Source organism: Narcine bancroftii, chromosome 7 (genome assembly GCF_036971445.1).
Source record: "Narcine bancroftii isolate sNarBan1 chromosome 7, sNarBan1.hap1, whole genome shotgun sequence".
Lineage (NCBI taxonomy): Eukaryota > Metazoa > Chordata > Chondrichthyes > Torpediniformes > Narcinidae > Narcine > Narcine bancroftii.
Window position 1 is genome coordinate 43,656,921 of NC_091475.1, and position 14,736 is coordinate 43,671,656.

Below are 14,736 nucleotides of genomic sequence, written 5' to 3' on the forward strand. Positions count from 1 at the left end.
CAGTATATGCTGGAAATAACCAGTATTGTAACCAGTTCTCTGGGAGATAATTTTAATCCAAATATGAAATAGTGATTTATTTTGAAAATCAAATTTTGTGTTTCATCTTTCAGATAGGAGTATCTTGCTTTTGTATAAACAAGCAGATGTCTCCAAACATCTCTTGGTTCTTGTATAAGAGATTGAACTCAAAATACTAACCCAATGGCAACATCACCTCTTCTTCGCTGATCAACAACACAAGGGAACCTTGAGGCTGTGTGCTTTGACCACTGCTTTATTCCCTCTAAACTTCAATGCTATCTATAAATTTGCTGATGACACCATCATTGTTGGCCTTCAGTGGTGAGGAGGATTAGTACATTCAAGTTGCTGGGAGTACACATGTTGAAAATCTTCTCCTGCAGCCAGCACATCATGAGGAGATTCCGGATCTCATGATATGGTGTGAGAATAGTAGCTCAGATTTACTGCAGGAAAACATACATTACATCACATGCAACCCTGAGACACTTTTTCCTGCTGGCAAGGCAGAATTACTGTCCAAAAATAGAGTCAACGTACACAAGTAAACAAGGAAATGTAAACAAACTGACTGTGCAATAGATAGGAAAAAAAGAACAAAATGCAGAAGAGTCCTTAAATAAGGATCTGATTGAGCTTGTTGCTGAGGAGTCTGATGGTAGAGGGGTAGCAGCTGTTCCAGAAACTGGTGGTGTGAGCCTTGTGGCACCTATACCTCTTTCCTGATTGTAACACCAAGAACAGAGCATGTTCAGTTGGTGTGGATTTTGAGGATTGTTGCTGCTCCCTGACGGCAATGTTCCCTGTAGATGTTCTCGATGGTGGGGAGGGTTTCACCCGTAATAACCAGACTCTCAAAGTGAACAAGATGAAGGAGATGATCATGGACTTCAGGAGGACCTGGAATGATCACCCTCCATGACGTTAATAGCTCAATAGTGGAGAGAGTAGAGAGCACCAAGTTGCTCAGAGTTCACTTAGCAAGTGACCTATCCTGTACACACATCTCCCTACTTGTCAGGAAAGCGACTGCACTTCCTGAGAAGACTGAAGCGGGCAAGACCACCAGCCACCATCTTGACAATCTTCTGCAAGAGCTCTATTGAGCGTGTCCTAGCCAGCTGCATCATAGCATGGTACAGTGCTGTAGCAAATTGGATCGGAGGTCAATCCACACGACTGTAAGAGAGGCAGAGAAGATCAATGGGGTCTCTCCACCCCCACCCCACCACTGACATGATCGATTGGGATCATTATCTGAAGAGGGCACACAAAAAATAGTTGAGGACCCTTACCACCCCACATACAGGATTTTTCATCCACTCCTGTCAGAAAAGAGATACAGCAGTACCACCAGGCTGAAAAACTGCTGCTTCCTACAGGCATTGTGAGAATGCTGAATGACTAAATTAACTGCTCACATGAACCATCCAAGTCTTTACTTATTATTAAACAATATTTATTTTAATATACTATGTATACTCATGCAAAAGTCAAATTTTCTAGACCATTCTTAACATTTTAGGAGCTGAAATTCACTCCAGAATCCAAAAAACTATATTAGTAGCAGGTCCCAATCATCTCTAAACAAATGAAGTAATAATGAAATCTGCGCATCAAAACACATATGCTACCAAGTTTTAAAAAAAAACAAGAGTGTAACACTATGATTGAAGTAAAATCACAAAGGATTGGGGGTGGAAGAAAGGAGGAGCTCAAAGGAGGAGGTAAAGGTTCCATTATTGTCACGTAATACTACAATTAGAATGTAACTTACATGAAATTCTTTAACTTTTGACTACCATAAGGAAGACAGAGTCGCCACTTTGTCTAGCACCCCTCACAGAAATGAGGCCCCAGTGAGGAATGAACTCATGATCCTGGTTTACAAGACCAATGCTCTAACAACTGAGCTTTATGATGGGGGTCAAGTTGGGAGAGGTATGAGGAGATAGGGAATGGTAGGGTGAGCGTGTGGGATCCAGCAGCAGGGTCAGCAGTGCAGAGGTCAAGGTTGGTGTGAGAACTGGCCAGGGAATTAGTGAGGACACCAGTGTGGGACTGCAATAAGTATCTGTGTTGGAAGTGTCGGGACCTCTGGCCTGTGGGCAGACTGACCTGAGGCTTCAGGAGCTCTAGCCTGTGCGAAGCTGGGGCCGAAAGGTGAGTTTGTGACTAAGGTGATGGGAGGTCAGGAATGAAGATTGATTTTTACATGAGTATGCAGTACGTATATTTGTCCTGAATATGTAATGATTGTCTGTATGTGTGCAATGTCTGGTTGTGTGCTTGTATGCTTTGCACCAAGGACTGGAGAATGCAGTTTCATGACTGTATGGCTCAGTATGACAATAACACCCTCTACAAATTCACTGACAATACCAAGATAGTGGGCTGTATGAGTCAACATACCAGAGGGAGCTTGAAAATGTGGCTGAATGGTGCACCAACAACTACCTTGCACTCAATGTCACCAAAGTCAAGGAGCCGATTACTGACCAGGGAAAACCAGAGGTCCATGATCCAGTGGTCATTCGAGGAAATCAGGTAGAGAAGGTGAGCAAATTTAAGTTCTTGGGAGTCACCATCTTGGAGGATCTTTCCTGGACCCAATGCACTAATGGCTTTATGAAGAAAGCACGTCAGTGCCTCTACTTCCTCAGGAATTTATGGAGGTTTAGTATGACATCAGAAACTCTGGCAAATTTCTAAGATGCATGTGAGAAAGTGTGCAGACTGGCTGCATCGTGATCTAGAGTGTAAAGCCCTCCAAAAAGGTAGTGGACACAGCCCAAGAAATCACAGGCAAAACCCCACGATCGAGAACATCTACAGGGAATGCAGCAGCAATCATCAAGGATCCACAGTACTCATTCTAGATACCATCATCAGGAAAGAGATATAGGTGCCACAAGACTCACACCACCAGGATCAGGAACATCTGCTACCCCTCCACCATCAGACTCCTCAACAACAAACTCAATCAGGGACTCTTAAGGAGTCTTGCACATTTTTCCCCCTCTGTATTGCACAGTTTGTTTACTATACATTTCTTTATTTATATGTGTATGTTGTGTGGTGATATGTAATTACACCACTAGGTCACCAACGGTCATCCCGGTGACCTTGTATATAAAGCAGTCCAGAGCTACAGTCTACACTAAAGGGTCTTGTCTCTCTGCAAGACAAAACTGGAAGGCTAGACTGTAGCTCTGGACTGCTTTATATGCAAGGTCACTGGGATGACCCCTGGTGACCTAGTGGTGTAATTACATATCACCCACACTTATAGTTTTGTTTTTGCACTACCATAAGTGGTAATTCTGCCTCACCCACAGGAAAAAGAATCTCAGGGTTGTATGTGATATAATGTATGTACTCTCACAACAAATCTACAATCTGATCTACTAACTGTTGCAATAATTTGTTTCATTTCGAATTCTCTTTCTAGTTCAGTAGCATTTCATGCTCACTATTCTGCATGAAAGTCCCCACAATATATAAATAAAAATTATTTCTTGTGCAGCACATAAAGTCCTCCAGTGTGTTGCTGGAGGTGTCATTTGACCAAAAGTAATCCTGTTTGTAAATCGAATTGGTGGCTCTCTGCTTACTATGGCAAACAGTGAACACCATTATACTTTGGAGTTTAGGCTTAGGACTGGACCTCCTGTTACAAAATCCAGGGATAAATGCCCCAATTTACCAGATGTTGTCAACAGATTAGTAAATCAGTCTTGATTAGCACGTGGTTTTGATTCATTTCCCCAAAAGCAGGGCATTGCAACCAGACAATGTTTACTCAGAAGTGTGAACATTTTTATGATGGAGAACACTTTATGTAGCTCTCTATTGTAATTACAGTAGTTTTTACAAAAAATTTAGACATACAGCAATGGTAACGGGCCCTTCCAGCCCACAAACCTGTGCCGCCCAAATAGCTGAATTAACCTGCAACCCCCATATGTTTTGAAGGTGGGAGAAAACTGGAGCATTCAAAGTAAACCCACACAGAAACAGGGAGAATATACAGACTCCTTACAGATAGCCCCGTATTTGAGCCCGGGTCACTGTTGTTGCAATAGCATTGCACTAACCACTATGTTAACCATGATGCCCCACATACATCAAGACCTCCCAGGAGAAAAATGATCAAAACTTAAAAAAAAAAATAGGTTTCTTAAAATTACATGATTCCATCAGAACAGTTTGCAAACTTCTGCAGTTTGTGTGAAGCAAATTTGATTCACTCAACCTACTATCAGGAGATGGTCAAGTGCTCTGGGTGAAAAATAAAGGATACCGACGCAAAAAAAGTAACCATTAGGCTGCTGATGACCTGTTATCCAGAAGTAGCCGTGCCTCTAGATACCCACCACAAATGCAGACTGAGCTGCCAAGTTCCTCCATAAAACACAGAAAATATGCCCTCTGGCCCTTCTATTCTGTGCTGAACTATTGTTCAGCCTCATCCTAGTGATCTGCACCCATTCCAATATCCCTGCATATTTCTCCCTTCCATGTATCTGTCTAAATTTTCTTAAATGTCAAAATTGAGCCACATTCACCATTCCTGCAGTTTGTTTTTGCTCCGATTTCAGCACCTACAGTCTCTTGTGTTTCTCTGCCTCCAACCAAACTGTTAATGCAATAATGATATGGACATTAATTTGGTCAGTGGAACATGGCTTGCCTGAGAAATGTAGGAATCAAATTCTAACTTGATCAATAATGGCTCAATCAACTTATCATTGATCAGAAAAGTGATTTACTTGTGCCCCAATCGAGGATTCCAAAAATGATACAAGGGCATCTTGCATCATTTCTGGAATGATGACATCAGGGTCATATTTTACTGAGGCACACACTAAGGAGCCCGGGTAAAACTGTAATTAATGAAGATAAAGGAGAAAGACTCAAGGAGTAAAGGAAGCTTATTGCAGGCTTATCAACTCCAACCACTCCTCAGACCTGTACCATAGACAGCTTTATCAATTGATATCTCTTCCTTCAAATGTTAGCTGTTCACTGATGATTGTATGGTGTTTTGGTCAATCTTCAATTCACCACATAATTAAGTTGTCATAGCTATGCTTGAGAGCCTCTTGCTTGGGCTGATAGCTTAAATGGAACGCATGGACACCCAACAGCATTATTAGTAGAGAGTGTTGGAAATTCTCCATTATTTTATTTAAAAAGATACACTTTATTCATAATAATATGGAAGTACACATGGAACACATCTTTCTCCAAGTTCATTGTACCAAAGGTTTAGTACATTTTCTTACATTGGCTCAACAACGTTTCCCCAATAAACAATGCACCAAGGGATGATTTGAGAGGCTGTTTCACAGGGCCTAGCCCCTCAGTCTAGGGTCCTGATGCATTTATACTATGGTCCTTTCTCACAGAATTATTGCAGTACTGTACTTCAGTGGAACTCTTAGCATGTATTCTGCACCTTAGAAAGTGCCAGTTGGCAGTATTTGCTCACTAATGGGCATCTATCTCATTACACAGGAAGACCAACACATTTCAAGCAGACCAAAGGGAGTATTTCACTGAGTTGGCATCTTCGAGCAACAGTTGTTATCTGCCTCAATATGCATCCCTGGGAGCAGCCTCTTGATCATATTACATTGCTGCATCAAAGTTTGCTTGGGGAAACCTCAAAGACCTTGTCTTGGCACTTGTTTATGAATTACAGGTACACCCTGACTTAAGATTAATCCAATTACGGTCGTATCTCGAAATGGGCGCAAGTCAGAATTTTGTACAAGCATGTGGAGTACCGAAGTCTTAAAGCAAACTTTTTAATCAAATGTTGTATTTGACAAACTATTACATGCCCTGTATCCCTGTTATAGTTTGTCAAATCCAACAAGTGAGTATTTACTTTGTTAGTCAGCATCGCATGGTCCATAGGCTAGGCGTGGCCATCTTGATTCCTGTGCGCATGTGAGTCTTCAGTTGGTGCATGCAGAGTGGATTTGAGAGTTAAGAGCCCTGAATGTATTGAATTCATGCCCTTAACTCTCACGCATGCGCCATCTGCATTCCAATACGTGAACCCACCACACACGCGCCAACTGAATTCTTACACATGTGCACAGGAATCAAGATGGCCGTGCCCAGCCTATGGACCCCAAGACACTGATTAACTAAGTAAGTACACACCTTTTGGCTCTTATATGCCCTGATTCCCTGTTATAGTTTGACAAATACAACACAAATTTTATATTTTTCTTATATATTTTTTAAAAATTAGTCATATAGGCAGATGGACGCAAGTTGCATAGGTCATTTCAGGGGTACCTGTATAGCAGTAAGGTATTCTGCCAAATAACTTTTTAAAATATGAAATGCTTCATGAATTCTGCAGCACATATACTAAAATTGGAATGACACAGAGAAGATTAGCATGGCCACTGCCAAATGACTTTGACAATCTACTCATAAAACCATCCTCTTCTAGACACCATGTATCTTTCTCACAAGATGTTCTGTGTTGGATATTTCTGCAGAAATGTTACCATGAGGTCACATGGCTAAGTTCAATTGTATGGAACAGTGCACAGCAATGATGCCAGGCCCATCCTCTGGAACACAGCAGCCAAGTAGGACCTCAGCACCTGATGACACTCAATGTCCATGGACTTTGATTCAATACGCAGCTTGCTGCAGATACACACAAAGGTGGTCATCATTTAAGAACTATGTTAGGTGCATCTATCCTTGAAGGTAGGTGTGTGCATCATACCAGGCAGATTCAATCCATTCTGGCTCCAGAGATAAATGGGAAAATGGCAGACATATGACTCATGGAGCAGGTGCAGGGTGGAGGCTATTTCCCATCTATAACTGGTTCAGTCATAACTCCTCAAAATCCATCAGCTTTCTATTGTTTAGATGACAAGACAAACACACAGCAATACTCATTGTCAGTACGGGCATACCTGTCATACTCAAGAAAATAGATCTGAAGTAGTCCACTTGATGTAGTCCACCCCATCCCAAGTCCACTAAAATACAATGTGCAGAATTGAAAATCTCCTTTCCCAAATGGAGACCACTTCAGCATAAATGTCTTTATCAGTCAGTGGATGAAAATATCCAAAACTACCTATTGACTGTCACAAGGACAGCAAAGGTTCAAGGTTGCAATTTACCATTGCCATCAGAAGGTAAGTAGTGCAAGCAACAAATAGCCATAATACACATCTGTATGACGAGTATAATAGTCTATATAAAAAAAATAATGCCGATGCACATTAATCTCGAAATTATGCAGGAATTACGAATTACACCAGAATGCAGTTGAGAGTATAGGAACAAAATAATTTGAATGTGTTGAATAGAATGTGTGGTCACGTCTTCTTTCGGAGAAATGGGGCGCAGTCCACTGCGTAACGTTTACGAAACAACTTGAAGCAAATTATATTTCAAATCTACTTTAAAAAAAACCCCACAAATTCTTCATTTGCAACAACTAGAAATATGAAAATGCGAAACAAAATGAAGGTATGTACATCGGAAAATGCAGAGACGGTCTAAAAAAAAGTTTGAGGGCAACCACTCTCCATGCAGCATCTCATGCACCATCAAGCAAATCCTTCAGTCGAAGGTGTAAAACACGAAAGTCTGCAGATACCGTGAGAAACGCAGCAGGTCAAAGTGTACTTTGCGTTGCGAAGAAACATCATCAAGGTTTCGGGCTTGAGCCCTTGATGAAGTCGGTCTTTGCTTCATCAAGTACACTGTTTGACCTGCCGAGTTGTGCTTCAGATGAAGGACACTGCTTCTCCACTTACCTGGTGCAGGGCTTCTGGAGCGAGCCGGGACGCTCGGAACAACTCAGCAACTTTGTTTCCGGCAGCAACTTCGGCATCTGGGAAAGCGAACGCGAAGAGGTCAGAGAAGCACTTCTCTTCGCTGTCACTCAGAACCATGCCCGGGGCACGCGCGCACTCCCGGGACATGCTCCAGCTGCCCCTCGCTCCCAGGCGCCGGGACACCTTCCCTCCACTGCAGGCACAAAGCCGCTTGGCTGACCACTTCAGCACCGAATGGGTCCTCCTCCGGCGGCGATCATTCACCGCTCTCCTCCCCCCTGTGCCAGTTCAATATTTATTTTACTATTTCCTCTCCCGTAGATGAACTCGCCGGCAGCCACCGCCATTTTTTTGGAACCAGACAACCTGACGTCATCGCCACTCCGCTGCGGCTCGGCTGAACGGCTGCTGCACCATGGAAGGGCTGGGGGACTGATTCCCTTCGCCGCAGCCTTTGCTTCATGCTCATTCATCGAGCTCCATCAACAACAACAAAAAACCCCGACCTGTAGTATATTTGCAGAGGAGTTCTTTATTTGATGAAGCATGCGGTGGACCCGGGCGAATTCAGGGTTTTGTATTTTTAAATGGTTACCGGTCTATTCAACGAGAATCCCGCCAGCATTGAAAGTCACAAGATTCACGAAGAATGGAGCAAATAGCACGGATCTGGGGAGGAGGAGTGGCTGGAATATTTTATTGGGTGTTCATGTCCCCCCGCCCCCCCCCCCCCCCCGGTAATTCTGGAAAGCAGCTTCGATTTCATGTCTAGTTAACGAACATCCCGAAACGCAAGGGATTCCGATCATCCAGCGAAAAGCAATGGGTCAAGTCGAATGATGCTTGTTGGAGACCCGGAGATTTGGTCGTATTCAACTCAAGGAACAGAGCTGTCAAGCCTTGACAAAGGGTCCGAACGTGGAACGCTGTTTATTCCGACCAGACAATGTCACCGCTTATTTTATTCTCGGTGGAATGATGCATAAATGCTGACCCAAATATTCAATAAGCAGGGTATTTTATCAGACCATATAAAATTAACATTTTGATGCAAAACTTAAACCAATTGAAATATCACGCAAGAAAGGCTAAATGGACAATTGGTTTTAAACTACGTCATTATTTTGGGAAGGGAGGCAATTGCTTTTTTCGGAAAAGCGTTTAAAAGTTATTTAAGAACATAAACCAATAACGAATGATGAAAGTGTCCTCTTTCCAGTTTTTAAATGTTGACACTGGCGTCCTCTGGTGTACGTCCAATAAATAAAATTAACTGACTCGTTACCCTTTTCCTGGACGTGAGAAGCTGTTACAAGTTAACACGAAGAGAAAAGCGTTCACAATTTAAAGTGGGTAGTACGCTGCCAGATATCCAAGTATCGCTCCTCTGGAAAAAAGAATCCTGCAGAGTTGGTATTCGATTGCGGTAGAGTTTTTCTAACCTGCGAGGTACTTACTTAAAATACACTATTCTGGGAAACACTATTTTCATTTAATTTGATCACGTTATTTGAAGCCTGTTTCAAAAATAAATTTGCCACCAAATTTAATAAGGTCCAGGAGTGATGAGTTTGCAATTTTTAATTTTGATGTTTATGGGAAAGTGACTTTGTTCATTGGCTTTCAGAATTCACTGTATTACTTTTCTCCTGTCTGTGGTGGATTGACCATTAGGTTGAGTTGGTTAAAGCCCAGGGGCCCAGAAGGTAAGGGGACCCATGATACAACAATAGAAATAAGATACTGTGGCGACGCACTCTCTCATGGCCAACCGGCCCCGTGCGTAACACATCGTGCCGGGGAAACCATGGGAAGATGGCACTGTCAGGGTTTCTCCCTGCCTCAAGTCTCCTGCCCAGCACGCGCCTGGGGCAGCGATTATGATGTCACAATGCACGAGGTGACTGAGCTCATGCTGCCCTTAAAAGGGCATGTGCTGAATTTGAATAAAAGCAGTCATTAATGACTTTCAATGTGGTGGCTGAGTCTTTCTTGGCTGTGTCCAGCACTACGTTGGTGACCCCAATGAGCCCAGATGCCTCTGGTCTCAAGAGCATGGATCCGGCAGAGATCAACACCATTGCCATCAAACTGCCCCCCTTCTGGACCCATTACCCACGTACGTGGTTCAGGCATGTGGAGGCGCAGTTTCAACTGAGGAACATTTCAGCAAACGCCATGATGTTCTACCACATCGTGAGTGTGCTGGACGAAGAAACGGCAGCAGGGTGGATGATCTAATACACAACCCACCGGCAGAGGATAAATATCCTGCCCTCAGGATCCTGCTCCTTGGCACTTTCGGGCTCTCCGCTCAGCAGCTGCCTCCAGGCTCTTGCACCTCGACGGGCTTGGGGACCGCACACCCTCGGCCCTCATGGACAAGATGCTGGTGGAGGATCACAAACCTCGTTTCCTATTCCGTCAGGTCCAACTACTCCTGGCGGCTGAGGACTTCATGGATCCACACCGAGTCTCAGCCCGAGCGGACACCCTCTGGCGCACCAAGAGGAAGAATGAAGCAGCCCTCAGTCGGGTTGCGCAACCAAGAGCCAGCCGGCCGCAACACTCCCCCAAGCACAAACCAGAGGAGCACCATTCCACCTGGTGCTTTTACCATCAGTGCTGGGGAGCGCAAGCTCATAAGTGCCGACAACCGTGTGACTACCAGGGGCAATGACCCGCCCATCCACCATTGATGGCTGTGATTGCTGGCCATGTGGACAGCCTCCTTCATGTTACCTACAAGTCCACCGGCCGACGTTTCCTGGTGGACACAGGAGCAGAGCTGAGCATCCTTCCCCCCCCCCACCGCCCTCGAAACATGCACCCAATCTCGTGGTCCCACCCTGCAGGCAGCCAACAGTTCTGTCATCAGGACCTTTGGTATCTGCAGGGCGCAGATCCAGATCGGGAAAGAGAAATTCTACTGGAAATTCGTGATAGCCTCAGTAGGTACTGCATTGTTAGGGGCCGACTTTCTGAGGGCACACGGACTGTTGGTCAACATGAAGGGCAAGAGGCTGGTCAAGGCTCACACTTTCCATTCGGTGCAACTGAACGCCACGAACGCCTGCAGGCCTGAGATTGACACCATCGCCACTTCCAGAGATGAGTATTCGAACATACTCCATGAGTTCCCCGCCATCCTTCGACCACGATTCAGCGCCACCTTAACCCAGCATGGGGTATATCACCATATCTCCACACAGGGCCCCCTGCTGCACGCCAAGCCCAGATGACTTCCGCCCAAGAAGCTGCAGCTGGCAAAGGAGGAGTTTACCCGGCTGCAGGAGTTGGGGATCATCCGTCACTTGGGCATCCCCTCTCCACATGGTCCCCAAATCCTCTGGGGGCTGGAGACCCTGTGATGATTATCGGCGTTTGAACGATGCGACCACACCGGACAGGTACCCGGTTCCACACATTCAAGACTTCTCGGCCAATCTCCATGGCGCGCAAGTTTTCTCAAAGGTCGATCTGGTGCAGTGGTATCATCAGATCCCGGTCCACCCCGAGGACATTGGCAAGACGGCGATCATCACCCCCTTTGGCCTGTTTGAATTCCTGTGTATGCCTTTTGGCCTCAAGAACGCGGCCCAGACTTTTCAGCGCCTCATGGACGCAATGGGTAGGGACTTGGACTTTGTGTTTATCTACCTGAACGACATCCTTATCGCCAGCCGCAACCGCAAAGAGCACAAGACCCACCTCCGTACCCTGTTTGCCCGACTGGCAGAGTTTGGCCTCATGGTCGAGTGCCTGTTCGGCAAGCAGACGCTGCAGTTCTCGGGGCACACTATCTCGGCAGCAGGTGCTGCCCCAGCGCCAGAGAAGGTCACGGCCGTCCAGTGGTTCCCCAAGCCAACCACCTTCAAGAGCCTGCAGGAGTTCATGGGGATGGTGAATTTTTATCATCGGTTCATCCCTGGCCACTGCTGTTTGAGTTGATCGCCACTGTGGAGAAAGTCCTGACCTGGTCAGAGGAGGCAGAGACCACTTTGCCACAACAAAGGAGGAGGCCCTTGCCAATGCAACTCTATTGGTGCACCCACGCCCGGAGGCACACAAGGCGCTCTAGGTGTACACCCCAGCCATGGCAGTAGGGGGCGTACTTGAGTGCTGGCTCAACAGACAGTGGCGCCTGCTGGCCTTCTTTAGCAAACAGCTGCGCCCGCTGGAGCTCATACTGCGCTTTCGACTGGGAGCTCCTGGCGCTGTACCTGGCCATCCGGCACTTTCGATACTTTCTGGAGGGAAGACCCTTCACGATGTTCACACACAAACCCCTCACACAGGCTCTCATGATGGCCAAAGATCCGTGGTTGGCACGCCAGCAACACCACCTCTCCTACGTGTTGTTTCCTTTATTTCAAGTGAAACCTTATACAGCCAGCCATTTCCTCTTGTATGCTTCACAAGGGCTTTGACCAGGCTGAACTAAGAACTTACAACCCATCTTCAAAATGGGGTTTTTCCATAAGCTTGTCATGTTCCAGTCCCCAGCTGCTGCTGCTGGACTGTAGAACTGAATTCCCTCTCCCTCTATGGCTTGAACAGAACTCTGGCATTTTAAATGATATTTGTGTTGTGAAGTGTTTGTACGTTTTTGTGACCTAACTTTAAAAAAAACCATAATTAATCTTTAAAACATATCTATATACAATATGAAATATAACGTAATCTGTCACAGTGATCCATAATTCCCCCATGCAGCTGGAACCGCTTTTCCTGTCCCAACACCAGGGAAAAACGCATGCCTGTCAATGCCTGCTCTCTATCCATAACTATGTACCCAATTGTTGTTATAGCATTAATTACAATAAATGTAAAATTGTAATCATAGCACAGGTAAGTATAAATAACCCACACACCAGGAAATTTTATTTTCTATTCAAATACAGTTGCACTGTGGGGGGAGGGAGGGGAGTGGTGATGTCATGTGATGCTGTAGGATCAGCATGTGAGGACCTGACTCCCATGGTAAATTAGTTTTTAAAATGCTAATTTAGTAATGTTTTAAACTAATTAATTCTTTTAAAATACATCTAAGTACTTAAACTTTACAATAAAAATGCCTCCAAAAAGATATAAATTAACTGCAGCCTTGCATGGAGTGACAAGAAGAAAATATGAGAAGAGATATGAGGTCTATCTCAATGATGAAGCTGGGAGCTAACGGTTGAGCTGCTCCCTGGGTGAATGATCCCTTCGAAGGGCCCTCTACTGGCATCACTCACCCACAACTACAGAGAGATGCCATCGGAGGAGAACCTGGAACTGAACTGCACATGCACAAGAAGTCACACATACACAGTACAGCAAAGCATAAAGCATTACTGGGAGTAGGGCCACAAGTCTTGGAGAAGTCGGGGACCTCCACTTCAGCACCGGATGTCAAGGAGATGGGCTTCAGAGGAGGAACGGCAAGTGAAGATGAAGAAAAACAGCAGTAAGAGGAGGTAATTAAAGGAGTTAAGACTATGTCACAGGGTAAAGTAGAAGATTTAACTACAACAATAATGTGTCAGAAAAGTAATGAATGTGGAAATGACAGAAAAGTAATGAATGTGGAAATGAAAGAAGTAATGAAGGGATTGAAGGCAGAAATGAAAGGGATACTCTGTTAGAGTATTAGAGTTTGTGAATAAAGTGAAGAAGAAATTAGATAAAATGGATGAGGAAATAATGAAGGTATTGGAAATGCAGCATGTTGAAGACAGGGTATTGATTGTGGAAAATTCAACTACTGGTTTAATTACGATGAATCAAAAGCTTTTAGAGAAAGTGGGTGTAATGAAAAACTTCAGTAGAAGGAATAATGTTAAAATAGAGGGCATTCCGAAAGGGGAAAGAGGGTCCAAATTCAATTAAGTGTTTTTTTTCAAAAATGGATCCTCTAAGTTTTGGGAGAGCAAAATTTTGAAAATCCAATTGAAATTGGAAGACCTTATAGGGCCATGAGAGCAAAACCTCTTCCAAACCAGAAGTTGCTTTCTATATTAATCAAATTTTTATGTTATCAAGATAGAGAGAAAGTTCTAAATCTTGCTGTGAGAGGGGCACGGGAACGGAAAGGCCCGCTTCAATGGGATGAAAATAGAATTTTATTTTATCCTGATTTGAGTGAAGATTTACTGAAGAGAAGGAAAGAATTCAACCCAGCTAAGAAAGCTCTTTTCAATAAAGGCTACAAATTTATGCTACTTTGAATATTTTCATACTGGGAGACCAAAATAAATTATTTTCTAACTTTGTTCAAGCAGAAGAATTTGTCTGGGGGTCTCCCGAGAGTGCAATCTCAAGAGGATACTTTATTTCTGCTAGAATGAACTATTTTCTTTTTCTGCTTTCATTATTATTGGAAAAAAGGAAGTTTGTAAGATGAAAGAAACTAGAATAAGAATTATTTTTTTTATTCTTTCGCTCTTTTTGATTTCTGGTAAGTTATTTTAGTTGGTAAATGCACCAAGGGAGTTGGGAGAAGTGGAAGGCACTGAATGCTATGGGAATATGTGTGCTTTTGTGACCTTCGTCAGAGCCCTTAAAGTGGAGGGAGATTTTGAAAAGGAAAATGTATGTATTTTGATCAATGTGGTTTATGCTGTGAAAAATAAAAAAAATTTAAAAAGTGGAGGGAGATAATATTGTACATAATTTAAACAACACATATGGGGGAGGGGTTTGTTTTATATCTATATATATTATATATATAGTTATGTGTGGGATTATATATTTTTTGAATGCTTATCTGTTTTCTTTTATTTGGATTTCTGGAAGAGATGTGTACTGACAGATTGGATATCAAACAATGAGATTTGCGGGGCGGAGGTAACAGAAGTAACATGAAAGGGATTAATTATAGTTTACCAAGATGAGG

General features: G+C 43.9%; 1 protein-coding gene and 1 non-coding gene across 15 annotated transcripts in view; one reads left to right on the forward strand and one right to left on the reverse strand.

Annotated features, from left to right (window-relative positions):
• Positions 1 to 8,234, reverse strand: part of reps2 (RALBP1 associated Eps domain containing 2) — a 185,784-nt gene extending 177,550 nt beyond the window's left edge. For 9 of the 14 annotated variants that reach the window (XR_011341795.1, XM_069889869.1, XM_069889871.1 and 6 more), the window contains exon 1: positions 7,836 to 8,234. Coding sequence is in view for 12 of the 14 variants with exons in the window: in XM_069889869.1 (XP_069745970.1) it covers positions 7,836 to 8,003 (168 nt within the window). In the remaining 2 variants the exon portion in view is untranslated. The remainder of the gene's footprint in view (positions 1 to 7,835) is intronic. The other 5 variants (XR_011341796.1, XM_069889875.1, XM_069889878.1 and 2 more) reach the window with 1 other exon arrangement.
• Positions 6,387 to 6,495, forward strand: LOC138740214 (U6 spliceosomal RNA). Its single transcript, XR_011342749.1, has one exon. It is a non-coding gene; the product is annotated as a U6 spliceosomal RNA (small nuclear RNA).
• Positions 8,235 to 14,736: the final 6,502 nt, after the last annotated feature.